General features: G+C 43.4%; 1 protein-coding gene across 2 annotated transcripts in view; it reads right to left on the bottom strand.

The window, feature by feature from the left end:
- LOC140477508 (gamma-glutamyl hydrolase-like) overlaps positions 1-19,570 on the bottom strand; it is a 51,537-nt gene that overhangs the window by 20,526 nt on the left and 11,441 nt on the right. For both annotated transcript variants that reach the window (XM_072571549.1, XM_072571550.1), the window contains exons 4-6: positions 16,024-16,108; positions 4,746-4,884; positions 478-584 (exon numbers count right to left, since the gene is read on the bottom strand). In XM_072571549.1, coding sequence (XP_072427650.1) covers positions 478-584; positions 4,746-4,884; positions 16,024-16,108 — 331 coding nt within the window. The remainder of the gene's footprint in view (positions 1-477; positions 585-4,745; positions 4,885-16,023; positions 16,109-19,570) is intronic.

Below are 19,570 nucleotides of genomic sequence, written 5' to 3'. Positions count from 1 at the left end.
ATAACATGAGCAGTTTTGGGTCCCATATTTAAAGAAGGCCATAACAGGTCCAGAGGAGGTTTACAAGAATGATCTCCGGGATTGAAACATGAGGATCACTTGAGCACTCTGGGTCTCGATGGAGTTTAGAAAGATGAGTGGGGATCTGATTGAAACTAACAGAATACTGAGGGGCCTGGATAGAGTGGATGTGGAGAGATGTTTCCACTAGTCATAGAAACGTAGGAACCGAGGGAACAGCCTCAGAATGAAAGGACAACCCTGGTTTTATGGTTTTGAATGCTCCTTCCAACTTAAATGATTGGTTAGCTTCATTGCAATGGATATATTATAGAAATCTCTGCCAACTTTGTTTATATAGACGCTAGGACCACCTCTCAACTTACACAATGGTCATTCATTAGAGATATGAAGTTCAAGACTCACGCTGGTAAATTTGAAGCCTTTAAAAACTTTAAAAAATTCTAAATACCATACCTTCACAGAGAGGCTTTTGTAGTGGAAGTTTGCAGATAAAGGTTCTACAGCCAATGCCTTCATTAGGTCCACTGGAAAATTCTTAAACATCCGACTGTCAGTAGCATCTGAACAAAGTGAAATATTCATTTACAATATCTATTTACTCAATTATCAAATTAAGAATCTTTTCTTCATTAGCAGAATCTCTCACATCAGGGGTTCAGTGCTGAGCTTGCACTTCAAATACACAATTACCTTTGAAGACCACTCAGGTGTGCTTTCTGATAGGGATGTTATCTCAAACATTCTGAATGGATGATGCTCAGCATCATTTATAGAGTCACAGAGATGTACAACATGGAAACAGACCCTTTGGTCCAACCCATCCATGCAGACCAGATATCTGAACCTAATACAATCCCATTTTCCAGTAGTTGACCCATATTCCCCTAAACCCTTCCTATTCATGTACCCATCCAGATGCCTTTTAAATGCTGTAATTGCACCAGCCTCCACCACCTCATCAGACATCTCATTTCACACAAACACCCCCCCACCCCCCCGCGTGAAAAAGTTGCCCCTTAGGTCTCTTTTAAATCTTTCTCCTCTCATCTTCAACCTCTACCCTCTCGTTCTGGACTCCCCCACCCCAGGGAAAAGCCATTGGCTGTTCATCTTATCCATACCCCTCATTCAATAAACCTCTATAAGGTCACCCCTCAGCCTCTGATGCTCCAGGGAAAACAGCCCCAAGCCTGTTCAGCCCCTCCCTATAGCTCGAACCCTCCAACCCTGGCAACATCCTTGTAAGTTTTTTCTGAACCCTTTCAGGTTTCACAACATGCCTTCTATAGCAGGGAGACCAGAATTCCACGCAATATTCCAACAGTGGCCGAACCAATGTCCTGTACGGCCGCAACATGACCTCCCAACCCCTGTACTTAATGCACTCCCACTAACAGCTAAGCAAAGCTTTGGAGGAGATTAGAGGGGTACACTGTACTATTGGTTGTTTAATCAGCAGTTTGGTTCTACACATCCAGGAATCAGAGAAAGGAAGCCGCCTCTTGAAGATTATCTCAGGGATCCTTTCCCCAGCAAAGTCACTGGAAAGCTGACAGAGATTTCAAGCACCAGTATTTCAATCTCCCTGGTAAAATCTGAAACAGTAAACTGCAATCATTTGCTAATGACGCATACAGGATCAAAGAATCAGAATCCCTACAGTGTGGAAACAGGCCCTTTAGCCCAAAATGTCCACATTGACCCTCCAAAGAGTAACCCATCCAGATCCATTCCCCTGACTAATGCACCTAACCTACACATCTCTGAACACTAGGGGCAATTTAGCATGACCAATTCACCTAACCTGCACATCTTTGCATTGTGGGAGGAAACCCACATAGACACAGGGAGAATGTGCAAACTCCACACCAGAGTTGCCCAAGGCTGGAATTGAACCCGATCTAAGTTGATTAGAATTTGAAAACCCTAGTAATACACATAAGGACTAAAAAGGTAAAGCTGCCATCACCTTCCCAGAACCTAATGATTTTTTGCTATTTAGAGAGAGATAACTGGGGGTGGTTTAACCTGAGGGTCACTGTGCCTCAGGCAAGGGTGAGATTGAGAAGGTGAGTCCATAGAACATAGAACGTAGAAAAATACAGCGCAGTACAGGCCCTTTGGCCCTCGATGTTGCGCCGATCCAAGCCCACCTAACCTACACTAGCCCACTATCCTCCATATACCTATCCAATGCCCGTTTAAATGTCCATAAAGAGGGAGAGTCCACCACTGCTACTGGCAGGGCATTCCATGGTAACCTCAGCTGGTACAGGAATTGAACCCACGCTGTTGGCATCACTGTGCATCACAAACCAACCATCCAGCCAATTGAGCTAAGTGACCTCCACATAAGGGTCTGAGATGGCTTGGTTGTCCATAGGTAACAAGACTGCACCCATGAACATAATTCTCGTATTCATAACGTGCAAATGAATGCACAACTGGTCAGGAAATCTGAGCCACTTGAACGATTCTGAGAACCTCAGAATTAAACCTTGTTGGGAAACTGAGTTTCTTGCCTTCTGCCAAATTTAAGTTTAGATTCTGAAAGGTCTGGATAGACTGGGATAAGTCAACCCCATGTCGGATTTAGACATCCCATCTCATCATATTGGAGGAGGGGGAGGAGGAGGGGGAGAAGGAGGGGGGGGGGGGGGGGAGGGAGGGAAAGAGGGTAAAGCCCAGGTTCCAGAGTCCCCAGCCCTGAGGTGTCATACCTTTCAAGATACAGAATAAGGTTGTGGGCCATGTGCTCATCCACAGTAGGTCTGGCACAGCCCACTCCATTGCAGGAGTACTCAGAGTAATACAGCATGGAAACAGGCCCTTCAGCCCAAACTGGCCCATTCTGCCCACTCAGCTCATTCCAATTGCCTGCATTTGGTCCATATCCCTCTAAACCCTTCGCATCCATGTACCTGTCCAAACGTTTTTTAAATGTTGTTATTATATAGGTAGGAATGGCCACGTTAGTTTGGGATTATGGTCAGCACAGACTGATTAGACCGAAGGGTCTGTTTCCGTGTTGTGTGACTTTATGACACTACATTTAGCTCTGGTCAAGTGTGAAATTGAGTAGCATTATGAATGCTTGGATTCAGCTCAGCCTTTCGGCTTTGTTCAGATTGACAGTTTTATGAGCCTCTAAGATAGTTAATTTTTTTGAAATGCTTTTTTCTGTTTTATCTGACTGTTTTATGATGACTGATTAAAACTAAATGAGTTGTTAATGTGAAATGTGAATGACAGATTACATTGATAGCTTCATAAGAACACAAGGAATTTCAGGTTTATTAAAGGGTTCATTAATTGTTTGGACACTGGGCAGCTGCATGGTGCAGTGTTGAGGTGGCATAGATGGAGAGGTTATATATGGAGGGATTGGCAGGATAGAGGATTATAAGAAATGGGGAGGAGGAGGAGTCCATTCAGCCCATTGAGCCTTTCTGCCACTCTGTGGGATTGTGGCTGATCTCATTACAACCTTGACTATGAACTAAAACAAACAGATGCAGATGCTGAAAATCAGGAACAAAAACAGAAATTGCTGGAGAAACTCAGCACATCCAGCAGCATCCATGGAAAGAAAGCAAAGGGTCACTAGACTTGAAACATTAATTCTGGTTTCTCTCTCCACGGACGCTGCCAGACCTGCTGAGTTTCTCCAGCAATTTGTATTGTGACCTTAATTCTGTCCACCATAGTGCTTGACAATTAACAGCATGTCTAACTCAATCTCCAACATATCCAAGGACCCAGTTCCCACTGCTCTTAGGAAGGGAATTCCAAAGAGTAATGGCCATCTGAGAGAAATTCTTCACCTACATTGTAAATGAGAGCATCCTTATTTTTATACTGTCTCTCTTACCCAGAGGTTCCCATGATAGAAAATATTCTCTCAGGATTTACCTTATCAAGCCCCCTCAGGATCCTACATGTTTCCATAAGATCCCCCTCTAATTCTTCCAAACTCTAATGGCCCAACCAGCTCAGCCTTTCCTCATAAAACCACCCTTTCTTTCTTGTAGTAGCCATGTGACCTGGTCTGAGCTGTTTTCAGGTTTGTCCCTTCTTAAGGAAACAAACAAAAACTCCACACAGTGGAGTTTCAGACCTTCATATTTTCATCTAACTGTAAAGTCAAGAGTCCTTCACCCCAAAGAGGAGGAAAAGAAGGTGGGGGAACAGCAAGAAGGAGAAGGGAAGAGTGAGAGTAGGTGGGGGTGGGGGGGGGGGGGGTGCAGTGATAGGGGAAAGGTAAATGCTGGAAAAGGAGGAGAGGGGCAAAAAGTGGAGAGAGAGTGAGGAGTGTGAAAGGGATGAAGAGTAGAAGGGGAAAGAGGAGAAAGAAAAAGTGAAGGTACAAAGGGAGAAGAGGAAAGGAGGGCTGAGCAAGGGTGGGAAGGGGGAATAGAGTGCTGTTAAGGGAGTGGAATAGGATGGAATGGGGAAATAAGAAAGATGGAGAGATGCAAAGGATCAAGGAGAACAATAGAGAGGTGAAAGGGGAGAGGGGAAGGAAAGAGGGGAAGAGCAAGGGAATGGGGAAAGGAGATAGAGGGGGAATGAGGGATGTAATGAGAGAGACAGAAAAAGATAGGGAAAACAAGGAAAATGATAGATTAGCCGTGCTAGTAATTCAAGCTACTAATTTTACCAGCTCCCTCCCAACTTCCATTTCCAAAGTCTAACCTGGACGCACAAAACCTTCTTGTTACCTTTGGTGAAATTCAAAGGAAGAGGAACATGTGACGTGTTTGTAGTAATGAGAAGCTTCATTCCACTTGTAAGGACAGTCAGCTCTTCAAATCCAAGACAGGTTCCCCACACTGGGAAGTAAGTCCCATTATCGTTGGCCTGTTAAAGTCAGACAATTTGTATTTAATTGCAATTTTTGACAGAAACAAGGCTTTGTATCTCACAGCTGAAATACTCGGAGGTTAAATTGACTGGAGTAATTCTAACGTAGTTGTACAATTCCATTATTGTTAACAAACAGAAATGATAGTGCCATTCCAAACTTTGTCCCTTGAGGCAGTTCCCTTCTATCCCAGCCCTTCTACCATTTTTAACGATTGTCCAACGGTTGCACGTTGAACATAAAACAATGCTACATACATATTCATCGTTAATATTCAGTGCACCTTTGATTGGGAAATGTCACTGAAGAAATGGGCTTTGTCTTCACTGGCACTGTGGCTGAGGAAGAATGCTTTTGACTACAGGAGGATATGGGTGGGCTGGTCACATAGCAGACCAGTGACAAATGGACGTTTCTCCTTGAAAGTGTGAGGTGGTGCATTTTAGGAGGACTAACAAGGCAAGGGTGTACATGATGAATGGTAGGACCCTAACAAGCACACAGGATCAGAGAGGACCTTGAAGCATATGTACATAGGAACTTGAATGCTAGAAGGACAGATGGGCAAGTCATTATGTAGGTACATGGGATACTTAATTTACTGGTTAAGGCATAGGCCCTTAATGTTGCCAACCTGAGGCCCATCTAATCTACACTATTCCATTTTCATCCAAATGTCTATCCAATAACCATATAAATGCCATTAAAATTGGCAAGTCTACTACTGTTGAAGGCAGTGCATTCCATGCCCCTACTACTCTGAGTAAAGAAACTACCTCTGACATCTGTCCTATATCTATCACCCCTCAATTTAAAGCTATGTCCCCTCGTGCTAGCCATCACCATCCGAGGAAAAAGGCTCTCACTGTCCATCCTATCTAACCCTCTGATTATCTTATATGTCTCAATTAAGTCACCTCTCAATCTGCCTATCTCTAATGAAAACAGCTTCAAAAGCTCCCAGCCTTTCCTAGTAAGACCTTCCCTCCACACCAGGCAACATCCTAGTAAATCTCCTCTGAACCCTTTCCAAAGCTCCCACACACTTCCTATAATGCAGTGACCAGAACTGTATGCAATACTCCAAGTGCGGCTGCACCAGCATTTTGCACAGCTGCAGCATGACCTCATGGTTCCAAAGCTCAATCCCTCCACCACTAAAAGCTAACATCATATGCCTCCTTACCAACCTATCAACCTGGGTGGCAACTTTCTGGAATCTATGTATATGGACACAGAGATCTCTCTGCTCATCGACACTATCAAGAATCTTACCATTAGTCCAGCACTCTTTATTCCTGTTGCTCCTTCCAAAGTGAATCACCTCACAACTTTTCTGCATTAAACTCCATTTGCCACCTCTCAGCCCAGCTCTGCAGCTTATCTATGTTCCTCTGTAACTTGCAACATCCTTCAGCACTGTTCACAACTCCACCGACCTTAGTGCTATCTGCAAATTTACTAACCCATCCTTCTCAGCCATCATCCAGGTCATTTATCAAAATGACAAACAGCAGTGGATCCAAAACAGACCCTTGTGGTACAGCACTAGTAACTGAACTCCAGGATGAATATTCCCCATCAACCACCACCCTCTTCTTTCAGCTAGCCAATTTCTGATCCAAACCGCCAAATCACCCTTAATCTCATGCTTCCTTGTTTTGTGTAATAGCCCACCATAGGAAACCTTATCAAAACGCCTCACTGAAATCCATATACACCACATCAACCACTTTACCCTCATCCACCTGCTTGGTCACCTTCTGAAAGAACTCAATAAAGGTTTGGGAGGCACAACCTACCCTTCACAAAACCACGTTGACTATCCCGAATCAACATAACCCTTTCGAGATGATTAGAAATCCTATCTCTTGTAAACTTTTCCAACACTACCCACAACTGAAGTAAGACTCACTGGTCTATAACTACCAAGGTTTTCTACTCCCCTTCTTGAACAAGGGGACATTTGCTCTCCTTCAGTCTCCTGGCACTTTTCCTGTAGATAATGATAACATAAAGATCAAAGCTAAAGGCTCTGCAATCTCCTCCCTGACTTCTCAGAAAATCCTCTGATAAATCCCATCTGGCCCAGGGGACTTAACTATTTCCACACTTTCCAGAATTGCTAACACCTCCTCCTTGTGAACCTCAATCCCATCTAGTCTGGTAGCCTGCATCTTAGGATTCTCCTCCACAACATTGCTTTTTTCCAGGGTGAATACTGATGAAAATATTCATTTAGTACTTCCCCTATCTCCTCGGATTCCATGCACAACTTCCCACCACTGTCCTCGATTGGCCCTAATCTTACTCTAGTCATTCTTTTGTTCCTGATATACCTATAGAAAGCTTTAGGGTTTTCCTTGATCCTATCCGCCAACAACTTCTCATGTCCTCTCCTGGCTCTTCTGAGCTCTCTCTTTAGGTCTTTGTTGGCTAACACATAACTCTCAAGCACCTTAACTGAGACTTCATGCCTCATCCTAACATAAGGCTTCTTCCTCTTCACAAAAGATTCAACATCTTTTGCAAACTACGGCTCCCTCTCTCAACCACGTCCTCCCTGCCTGACAGGTACATACGTGTCAAGGACACGCAGCAGCTGTTCCTTGAATAAGCATCACATTTCAAATGTGGCCACCCCCTGCAGTTTCCACCCCTATCCTGTGCATCCAAAATCTTGCCTAATCGCATTTCCCCCAGTAATAACTCTTGCCCTGCAGTATATATCTATTCCTTTCCATCGCTAAAGTAAACGTAACTGAATTGTGGTTATTGTCCAAAGTACTCACTTACCTCCAAATGTAACACCTGGCCAGTTTCATTACCGAATACCAAATCCAACGTGGCCTTGACTCTTGTTGGCCTGTCTACATACTGTGTCAGGAAACTCTCCTATACATATCAGATGAAAACTGACCCACCTAAAGTACTCGAACTATAGTATTTCCAGTCAATATTTGGAAAGTTAAAGGCCCCCATAACAACTACACTGTCACTCTCGGTCTTAACCAGAATTATCCTTGCTATCCTTTCCTCTACATCTCTGGAACTATTCGGAGGCCTATAGAAAACTCTCAACAGGGTGACCTCTCCTTTCCTGTTTCTAATCTCAGCCCATACGACCTCAGTAGACAAGTCCTCAAACATCCTTTCTGCAGCCGTAATACTGTCCTTGACTAACAATGCCACACCTCCCCCTCCTCTTTTACCACCTTCTCTGTTCTTACTGAAACATCTAAATTCCGGAACCTGCAATAACCATTCCTGTCCCTGCTCTACCCATACCTCCAAAATGGCCACATCAAAGTCCCAGGTACCAACACATGCTGCAAGGATCAAGCGGTTGTCAAAGCCAGTAGGAAGTTTGTTAGGACAGAACTGGAGTCCTCAGAACTGAATCCTGATTGCCACACTATAGGAAGGATTGATTGCATTAGAGAGGATGCAGAGGAGATTCTCCAGGATGTTGGCTGGGCTGCAGTATTTTAGCAATAAAGAGACCAAATAGATGAAGACAACACAGTTTGAACAGCTCCCAATTCTCTGCCGAATTGATTTCAAAATCCCAACGATTGTTTCCAAAGCTTGCTGTGGTATCTACTGCATCCAGCCATTTCAGACCATTTCCTGCCTGATGCTATTAGGCTGCCATCCCAATACCTGCAATAGGTCACCAGGCATCTCTCAATCCAGCACGTTAAACCCATCCCTGCAACTAACCAAACTGCTCACAACGCTGAGCCATGACTGAAACTGCTGCAGAAACTCAGCAGCTCCAGCAGCATCTGTGGAGAGAGAAACAGAGTTAGCGTTTTGGGTCTAGTGACCCCTCTTCAGAACTGAGTGTAGCAAGGAAAAAGACAGTATATATGCTGATGACAGAGGCTAGGGGATGCGAGGGAAGAAGGAGGCGGATAGATAAAGGGATAGCCCAGAAGGAGAGGAAGCCAGTTTGGGAGACAAAGGGTGGAATAATGGTATGGTAGGGAGGAAGACAACCTGGGAATGAGGACAATGAGTGAGTGGGAATGGGTTTGCTGGCCCGAAAGCAGCCCATGTGATCACAGGGCCTGGGGTGTGGGACTGGGGAAAGGACATGGAACAAGCTGTTCAAATTCTAAAATTATTGAACTTGATGGCAGCCGGTGACAAGTGGTGTTCCACAAAGGTCAGTGTTGGGACCACAACGTTTCACTTTATGCATTAATGATCTGAATGCAGGAAGTGACGGCAGTCTGGCTAAGTTTGTCGGTGATACAGAGATAGGTAGAGGGACAGGGAGCATTGAGGAGGCAGGGGGGCTGCAGAAGGATTTGGACAGGTTAGGACAGTTGGCAAAGAAGTGCAATGTGGGAAAGTGTGAGGTCATGCGCTTTGGTAGGAAGAATAGAGGCCTGGACTGTTTTCTAAATGGGGAGAAAATTCAGAAGTCTGAAGTGCAGAGAGACTTGAGAGTTCTAGTCCAGGATTTTTTTAAAGTAAACCTGCAGGGTGAGTCAGTAGTTAGGAAGGCAAATGCAACGATGGCATTTATTTTGAGAGGACTTGAATATAAAAGCAGGGATGTACTTCTGAGGCTCCATAAGCCTCCGGACAACCACATTTGGAGTATTGTGCCCAATTTTGGGCCCGTATCTCCGGGAGGTCATGCAGCGTGTTCATAGGAGGTTCACGAGAATGGTCCCAGCTTAACATTAACTGCTTAACATATGAGGAATGTTTGAGGACTCTGGGTCTATACTCAATGGAATTCACAAGGATAAGGGGGGAATCTAATTGAAACTTACAAAATACTGAATGCCCTGGACAGATTAGATGTTGGGAAGATGCCTCCTTTGGTAGAAGAGACTAGGACCTGAGGGCACAGTGTTAAAGTAAAGGGAAGACCCTTTAGAATAGAGATAAGGAGAAACTTCTTCAGCCAGAGAGTGGTGAATCTATGGAATTCATTGCCATAGAAGGCTATGGAGGCCAGGCCAGGCCACAAAGTAGATTTAAGACAGAGATAGATAGGTTCTTGAGTATCAAGGGAATCAAGGGTTACTGGGAGAAAGTGGGAGAATGCGGTTGTGAAACTGATCAGCCATTATTGAATGGTGGAGCAGACTGGATGGACTGAAAGGCCTAATTTCTGCTCCTATGTCTTATGGATATTGGATTCTGAAGACTGCAGGATGCCGAGGTTGAAAATGAGATTCTCCTTTTTGAAAAGAAAATCCTCAAAGTAGCTCTCCAATCCACATTTTCATTTCCCCAATCCCAGCTTCTCCACTTCTCAAACATCCACAAGTTTGAAATCTGATTTAGCCAGTTTAATTTCTCAGACTAGCCATAGCATATACCAGTTTGTGCTGAGTCTTGCATTTTTTTGATGAAGTATTGGTTCTGTCAAGTTCCATGGAATGTTTCTTCCCATGAGATCTCCGGAGATCTATCACAGCATCCTCTATCCCTGTAACCCTGCATTTGCCATGGCCAATCCACCCGAACCTGCACAATTTTGGACAGTGGGAGGAAATCGGAGCACCTGGAGGAAATCCACACAGACATGGGGAGAATGTGCAAACTCCACACAGACAGTCACCCGAGGCAGGAATCGAACCCACGTTCCTGCTGCTGTGAGGCAATGCAAACCACTGAGCCACTGTGCCACCCTAAGGCTCTTTAACTACCAGGCCACAAACTTTTTCTGTCCCTAACTGGATTCCATCTAAACCCTCTCTCTCAGACCCTACTGCGACCTTGTCCTCACAACAGACCTGCAGCTTATCAGTGCCCACCCAGGAACATCACACATAGGCTAGATCATTACTAAGGTGAGCTGTTATTTTCAAATAACGAAAGCCAGATTGAAAGCAAAAGGAAACAGATAAAACAAGTTAAGGCTGCACTTCCCACTCCACAATGTAAACTAAATGCTGGCATGGTGCACAACTGTCTGCTGCACCCAGCTCTCAACGACTGGAACCAGCCATCAATCAGCTCCTGTCTGACTCATTCTCTCACACAAAAGGAGAGCTTCCTCCTCCCCATTGTCCTCCCCCTTTCCTTCAGACTCCTGCTCCTGTTCCCCTGCTTCCTCACTGTCCAACACTTTGTACACAGAACAGTGCTCCAGCACGATGGAGCAGACTGTGGACACTTCATCCAGAGCTGCCCACACAGTGAGACAGCATCTTCAACAGCTCCACTGTCTGCTCCACTCCAACCCTGGTCAATGGATGGGTGGCATTGGCACTGCCCGCTGCTCACAGCATACAATTCTTCCAAGTGAACAGTGCAGGCTGTGAGTGGTGAAAATAGTGGGAGCTGGAGAGAGTGAGATGACGACTGCTGTGAGGAGTTCAGTGAGAGCAGCGTGCAGGTGTTGGGGCCAAAGTGAAGGAGGCAGCACAGGTTGAGAAATAATGAATGTGGGGAAAAGATCTGCCACCCTGCTCACCCACAGCATGGCAAGATTAAAAATAAAACACAGAAGCTGGCCTGTAAAACACAGAAATCAAACCTGACAACACATTCAGAAACTACCCAGAGTGCTCCAGTCTTGACCAAACAGGCTAACAAAAACCAAACATGGCCAAGCCCCTTCTTAGACCAGAGAATACACTTCCTCAAATAGCTTTTCACGATCAGCTCCCAGTCCTGATTAGCACTCCAGTCCCAATACCCTAATGGCAGGCTCATTTCCCATTGAAACCCATACCACATAAACAATCAGGCAGACCGAGGGGCCCCGGAAGACTTCGTTCACAGGAGGAACACAATGGACACAACTGGATGCCAGGAGAAATGACATTTACACATATTGACGCATACGGAAATACAATGAAGAAACTTCCAGAAGACATTCGCACCCATTCACAGAGGTCGCTGAAATCTCCTGTGTCAATTATAAACGAATTGTTACTGCCAGATGCTTGATTAATTTCCATTCTATTTATTCTTGTTTTAATATCTTTTCAACTTTCACCATTGTACTACAACTGCTTTACAATTATCACCTTTGTGTTTTACCCCTATGAAAGCATGCCAACACTTTCTGTTTGGGGAAGAGCATTTGGCCATCTGTGCAGAGAATCAGTTCTGTGTCAGCCTGGTTAATTTCTCTTCCGTGATATCGCTTTGTGTAACAAACTGCTTGTCAATTTCACCGCAATCCTCATTTGTGGTCACTGATTCATTAGGCTCAATTTTCTGATAATGAATAAAAGAGACAGTGAGGACTGCAGATGCTGTAAAGTCAAGAATCAATAAATTGTGGCGCTGGAAAACGCACAGCAGGTCAGGCAGCATCTGAGTAGCAAGACAATCGACGTTTCGGGCATAAGCCCTTCATCAGGACGGGGGAAGAGGGAAGGGAGCTGAGATCCCCCCATTTACTTCTCAGCTCCCATTCCCCCTCGCCAGACCTGATGAAGGGTTATGCCTGAAACATCGATTCTCTTGCTCTTCAAACAATGAATAAAACATATGGGATGCCTGGACATTTCATCTACAAGTATAGAATACAAATACAAAAGGGGAGATACGATGAAACTTTATAAGACACTGGGTTTTGCACGTTACTCTTCAGAAGGATGTGAAAACATTAGAGAGGATAAAGAGAAGAAATCTAAGGATGAATCCAGGATTCAGGGCTTTGGTTCCGAGGAAGGTTCAGAGATACTGAAGCAGTTCTCTTGTGAAAAGAGAAGTTTTAAAAGAAGTCTGCTTCCGAATTCTGAGCAGAGTAGATAGGGAGAAATATCACTTTGTTGGAAGGGCTGACTATCAGAGGACACCAATTCAAGGTGAGCGGCAAATGACTCAGAAGCAAATTAAGGAGGAACCTTTGATGGGAGGTGTTGTTGAAATGAACAAGCTGAGAATGTGATGGATTCAATCATGGCTTTCAAAACAGAATTGGATAATTGTCTGAAAAGAAGCAAGATACAGAGAATTGGTGGGGGGAGTTGGACAATTTGAGTTGCTCCTGCAGGGAGCTAACACAGATATGACAAGACAAATAATTACAGTACCTCACTGCTTTCATTATAACTGCAGAACTCAACACAGAATTTTAAACAGCAAAAATAGAAATTGCTGGAGAAACTCAGCAGGTCTGGCAGCATCCATGGAGAGAAAGCAGAGTTAACGTTTCAAACACAGCGACCGTTAACTCTGCTTTCTCTCCACAGATGTTGCCAGACCCGCTGAGTTTCTCTAGTAATTTCGGTTTAGGTTTCAGATCTTCAGCTTTTTGTTTTATGACACAACTTTAACAGTGGCCAATTTTATGATTTGTTCAGTTTTAACATAATTTGCTGCTTCAGTATTCATATTTTAAAAAGCTGAGGTTCCAGCCATTCTCTTTTTAAAAAAAAGATATTTTATCGAGCTGCCATCTCAGCTATAAATGTTGTCATAGTTACACTCTTACTCATTGCTGGTTTACATGAAACATTATGGCCAGTAGATATGACTAATTATTTAAAGCAGGAAAAAACTGCTTACTCAATAAGATAATGTCACCATAGTTTAACCAGACCATAGGGCTGCTCTCTCATTAGACAGAGAAGATTGGTGGTGGTTTTAACCTGAGGTTTAACCATGTCTCAGGCGAGGGGAGAGGTTAAGAAAGAGTGTCCTTCATGGTAACCTGACCTGGTGCAGGAATTAAACCTTTGCTGTTGGCAATGCCCAGCAATGGAAACCAACTGACCTAATCAACTTTCTCAATAAGATGAGTCTAAGCGTTCATGTGACCTTGGTTTGTGTTTTCTGTATAGACACGGGGGGTCTGAGGAAGGGTCATCAGACACAAAACTTTAAGTCTGATTTCTTTTCACTAGTACTACCAGACCTACTGCGCTTTTCCAACAATTTCTGTTTTTGTTTCTGATTTTCAGCATCCGCAGTTCTCTCAGTTTTTATTTAGGGATTGACTCATGTCTCAGAGAGGTCACTTAAAGTACAAGCTGATGTTGGCTAGTCTTCATTTAAATAAAAGACACTCGGATATTCAAAAGTTATTCATTAGTAAGACGGTGATGGGGACATCAAGCATTTGCTATCATGTAACAGTTGCATAGCTCCATTAAACCGATCATCTAGACAGTGCAAACATTAGTGTTGTGACCAGAAGCCAAATACTAGTGTATAAAAGAAACGCAATTATACAGAGGGACAGTTTAAGACAAAATCAGTCTGGGATACAAAGATTACAGAGAAGACATTGTGCCCAGAATAAAGAAAGAATCTGGCAGAGAATTGCCACTGTTTTTTTTCTTTAAACTGATGTTATGAAGATGTGGGTGTACTGTACCTTTAGGAGAGTTAAAAAGCTAGCAAAACTACCTGACTGCACTAAGTGTTCTGAACAAGATACAATGGAACATCAGTAGCTCGTGTAGCTGGTTGTCTGGGAATAACAAAACTGATTTGAATTAGGCCAGTTTAAATTATACCCTTCAAAAAAATCAAACTCCAATGAAGTTTGAATTTTGTATATTGACAAGCCAATGATACAATCTGATGCTCTGGAGGAATAAGACCAGGGGAAATTGAACAGTTGAGAGGAGAACTGCCAAAGCCACCAGCATCTAGAGTGGTGCTGGAAAAGCACAGCAGGTCAGGCAGAATCCAAGGAACAGGAAAATTGACATTTCGGGCAAAAGCCCTTCACCAGGAATGAAGGGCTTATGATGAAGGCTTTTGCCCGAAACATCAATTTTCCTGCTCCTCAGATGCTGCCTGACCTGCTGTGCTTTTCCAGCACCACTCTAATCTAGACTCTGATCTCCAGCATCTGCAGTCCTCACTTTCACTAAGCCACCAGCATCTGCAGACTGCCCAGAAAAATAGCTCCCTTAAAGGTACCTTTATCAATGAGTAACCTGTGAAACAGAAATTCTTAAAAAAAAGACTGAGGAAGAGAAGATTCAATAACTGACTGGTTTTAAAAACTTCAATTTTTGCTAAATCTTAATCAGGGGGTTTTATCGGACTAGTATTGTAGAAGGGGAAGGTAAAAGATAGGTTAGAGGAAGGAGTCACAAATAGTTGTTAGTCAATTATTCTCTGCTATACCTTAAGTTGTTCATTTTCAGTTCAAATCATTCTTGGCCTCTCAAAGTTTTACAGATTACTACACGGGATAAATCTTTTCTGTGTTCCTGGTTTAAATCAAACAGGAGAGTCTGCCCAGTGTCATAACATTGAGCTATAACTTTACAGCAAGGATCTGATCTCAATTTTGATTAAAACAAGTAGAAACCTGCTGTTACATGGGATAAGCCACGGTGAGTAACTCACCAGAAATTTCCAATCTCCACTGCCTTTAGTGAAACCAAACAGAATCCGCAGCCCTGCAACATTTCAGGCTAGCTTCTCATGAACTAACAATGACTTTTTGAACATTTAAGAAATCTAAGAACATGCTACACCTTTTATCACCGTCTTTTCTCATGTATGGTTTGTGTGAATGAGTGCTGCCACAAATACATTTCAGGGGTTGGGAAAATAAATGTTTATTTCTCTTTTGGTTTACACCTGTAAGAAAACCTGTCTTGTTCCTTTTCCTGAAAGTCACGACCCTCTTTAACAAAAAAATCAAGTAGATAGTCAAGAAGTGGAAAAAGGTGGAGTGTCCTACCATCTCTCCACTGCCCACAATACTCACTGTATTTTTTAGTATGGAATCTCATCTGATGCTAATCTCGATAACTATTGCTCTTCTGAAGTTACAATCAATTCATATTTAAATACTGGAGCAAATTACAGCAGATGCTGGAATGTGTGAGGCCTGATCCACTGTGATTGCCAGCATTTTGTGTTTTCAGCCATGCTTAAATATGCTTTTGTATCTCTAAATACTGATGCCGTACCATCTTTAGATCTGTCAACATCAATGGACTCAATCTCTCAACCCAGAACAAGAATCCATTCACCATCAATGGTGGTTTCGGTCCTTAAACCAACACCACACCGGGCCTCCTTCTTTTAAAGGTAAATATTGTAATTACACCAGAGACGTCCCCTGCAGATGTTTATCTGATTAAATATTTTATGAAGTTTCACATACGTAACATTTTTTTAAAAGCCTTTCTTGTTAAAGTGTTTGATGTTTTTATCTAACACACATGTGCAAGTACCTGAAGTGCGAGTTTATAAAAGAATGCTGCATTGCTGGCGTATGGAGAGTGAACAAGGTTTGCTCCACCTCCAGGGAGAAGCAGTCTGAAAATAATCAGAGAGATAACATGATCAATTTAAAACATAATTTTATCGTAACAGTTGAACAGCAATGAGGAAAGTTAATACTTAAATAACTCCGTCACCATGAGCGAATAATCTATTTGCTGTTATTATCATCAGTAATGAAGATATCGGTGAGTGTAACCACTGCACAGCCCTGGTGAAGACCAAATCCTACCTTCACATTGAGAATACCCACCATGTGTTGTGCTAAATGAGATCCAGAAACTCAAGACTGGGCATCCAGGAGGTGCTGTGGGCCATCAACAGCAGCAGAACTGTACTCCAGCACAATCTGCAACCTCATGGCCTGGCATATCCCCCACTCAACCATTACCATCAAGCCAGGGGATAAAGTGCAGGCGAGCATGCAAGGAGCAGCACCTGGCAGACCTGATAATTGAATGTCAACCTGGGGAAGCCACTAAATAGGACTACCTGCACGCCAAAAGCATAAGTGACAGACAGAGCTAAGCGATTACACAACCGACAGATCAGATCTAAGTTCTGTTGTCCTACCACATCCAGTCGTGAATGGTGGTGAACAATTAAACAACTCACTGGAGGAGAAGGCACCACACATATCCCCATCCACAAAGCATTTGCATCAAACTACAGCCAGAATTGGGGATGTTCGCTGATGATTGGACAATGCTCAGCATCATTCACAACTCCTTCGATACTGAAGCCGTCCATGTTCAAATGCAGCAAGACAGGTTTGGACTGAATGACCAGAAACTGAACTGGTCTAGCCACATAAATACAGTGACAACAAGAACCGTTCAAAGGCTGGGGATCCTGCAGCAAATAACTCACCTCCTGATTGCACAAAGTCTGTCCATCATCTCCAAAGTCAGAAGGGTGATGGGATACTTCACACTTGCTTCAATGAGTAGAACACCAACAACACAAGAAGCTCGACACCATCCAGGACAAAGCAGTCTACTTGATTGACACTGCATCCACAAACATACACAAACATACACTCCCTTCACCACTGACACTCAGTACACATTGCTACTACTATCTCCAAGATGCACTGCAGAAATTCACCAAAGATCAGACAGCGCCTTCAAACCCACAACCACCTTCACTTAGAAGGACGAGAGTAGGAGATACATGGGAACAGCACCCCCTGCAAGTTCCTCCCCAAGCCACTCATCATCCTGACTTGTAAATATATCGCTGTTCCTTCACTATCTCAGGGTCAGAATCCTGGAATTCCCTCCTGAAGGGCATTGTGGGTCAACTTCCAGCACATGGACGGCAGCGTTTCAAGAAGGCAGCTCCACCTTCTCAAGGGTCATCTAGGGACGGCCATTAAATGCTGGCCTGGTCAGTAATGCCCTACCTGTCACAGGCACAGCCACATCTGTGTGCTAAAATGTTGGTACCCATGAGTACCGCATGGAGGCCAATGTACACATGCCCTTGTCCATCACGTTATATTGCACTCTCCAACACTCAGTGGGATAAATTAAAAGGAGATCTAACTACACCAAACTAAGCATCTATATGACACTGTGAACCAGCAGCAGGAGTAAGAATAATCACAGTCGGTTACCTCTTGCTGTTATTTTGCTCAATTCTTCATCATCCACGTCATTAACAGAATGAGAGAAAGGATGGGTTTGTGCAAGACAAATCAGGCGGATCAAATCTACTAAAGTGTTTTTTGAGTGTAATTAGTAAAATAGATAAGGGAGAACCAGTGGTTATACTATATTATGCTTTACAGAAGGTTTTTGCTGTGGTCCCTCAGAAGAGGTTAGTGGGCAAAATGAAAGCACATGGGATGGGGGTGCAAAGATTGCTCATTTATTGTGAACTTTCATTGCTGATGTACACAGTCACTCAGGTCTCCTTGTGCATCCACATTTCCCAACACTTCATTGTATAAGTAACACACTTCTGTTTTTGACACTGAAGTATGTAACTTCACATTAAGCCATATTGTACTGCACCTGCCATTTGTTTGCCCACTCACTCACCTTGTCTAAATCACCCTGATACCTCACAACCCCACATAGTTTTGTGTCATCAGCAAACCTGAAAATGTTGCATTTGATTCCCTCATCCAGATCATTGATAAATATCACAAATAGCTGGGACTCAATCAGAAGTTACACAGCACCAGGGTGCAGTCCAACAGGTTTATTTGAAATCACAAGCTTTCAGAAAGCTGCTGCTTCGTCACCAGATGCTCTGAAAGCTTGTGATTTCAAATAAACCTCTTGGACCATAACCTGATGTTGTGTGACTTCTGACTTTGTCTACCCCAGTCCAACACCAGCTCCTCCACACTGACCCCTGTAGTGCGTCATGAATCACTGCCTGCCGCCTGAACAAAAACCCCACTTACTCCAACTCCATATTCAATTGACCGAACATGTCTTTGCTCGTCACTATAGTTACTGACTGAAAGGGACCTAATTTGTCCTTTCCGGATCATTTTCACTTTGCATATTCTTAGGGCAAAAAACCCCCTAAAATCTGTGAGGAATAAATTTAGACAAAGAGACTATAGTCTTTCTGAAACTTTATAACAGCGACATGACATTCCTTCAGACATAAACATCCCCTTCTTCTCTTCCCTATGTAAGTGTTAGGGCTACCCATGGTTAACATTCATAGTCGCCAAGGTTTTTATTGTTGACACAAAAATGGCCGAAGAAGATTGTTGACTGAAGTAGTCATTAACACAGTCAGGATTGTGGCCTTTGTACTCACAACAACCAGGTAAAGGTAATAATTAGATTAGATTATTTACAGTGTGGAAACAGGCCCTTCGGCCCAACAAGTCCACACTTCCCTCCGAAGAGTAACCCACTCAGACCCATTCCCCATATTTACTCCTGACTAATGAACCTAACACTACAGGCAATTTAGCATGGCCAAGTCACCTAAACTGCACATCTTTGGACTGTGGGAGGAAACCGGAGCACCCGGAGGAAACCCACGCAGACACGGGGAGAATGTGCAAACTCCACACAGACAGTTGCCTGAACCCGGGTCTCTTGTGCTGTGAGGCTGCAGTGCTAGCCACTGTGCCACCGTGCCGCCCAATAAGGTAATAAAGTGTCTGACAGAAATCACAAAATAGGGTCTTACAAAGCAGTAGTAAAACAAAATGTAGCCACTGCTTACAGTACGGCAGCTCAGTTAGAAGGCCACCTTGCAGGCTAACTTAAAGTTTGTTATTCAATATGGGCTGGAAGGGAAAAAGCTTAACTCACATTAGTTATGATTTTTATGTGATTAGTTTAAATTGTATTCAGCATCGAGGGATTTAATAGGATTCCTGTAGACAGTCAGCTTTAGATTGCCATAATGAATGACTCTTGAAAAACCTGAACAGAGCCCCCTTTTTCACAATCATTTCAAAATGTGTTATTTAGTAAAGATTAGCAAAAAGGTCTGATCCTACAATAATTAAGACTCATT

The sequence above is a fragment of the Chiloscyllium punctatum genome, chromosome 5, assembly GCF_047496795.1.
Source record: "Chiloscyllium punctatum isolate Juve2018m chromosome 5, sChiPun1.3, whole genome shotgun sequence".
In the NCBI taxonomy this organism is placed as follows: Eukaryota; Metazoa; Chordata; class Chondrichthyes; order Orectolobiformes; family Hemiscylliidae; genus Chiloscyllium; species Chiloscyllium punctatum.
Note: the sequence above shows the minus strand (reverse complement) of the source record. Positions and strands in the feature narration are given on the sequence as shown.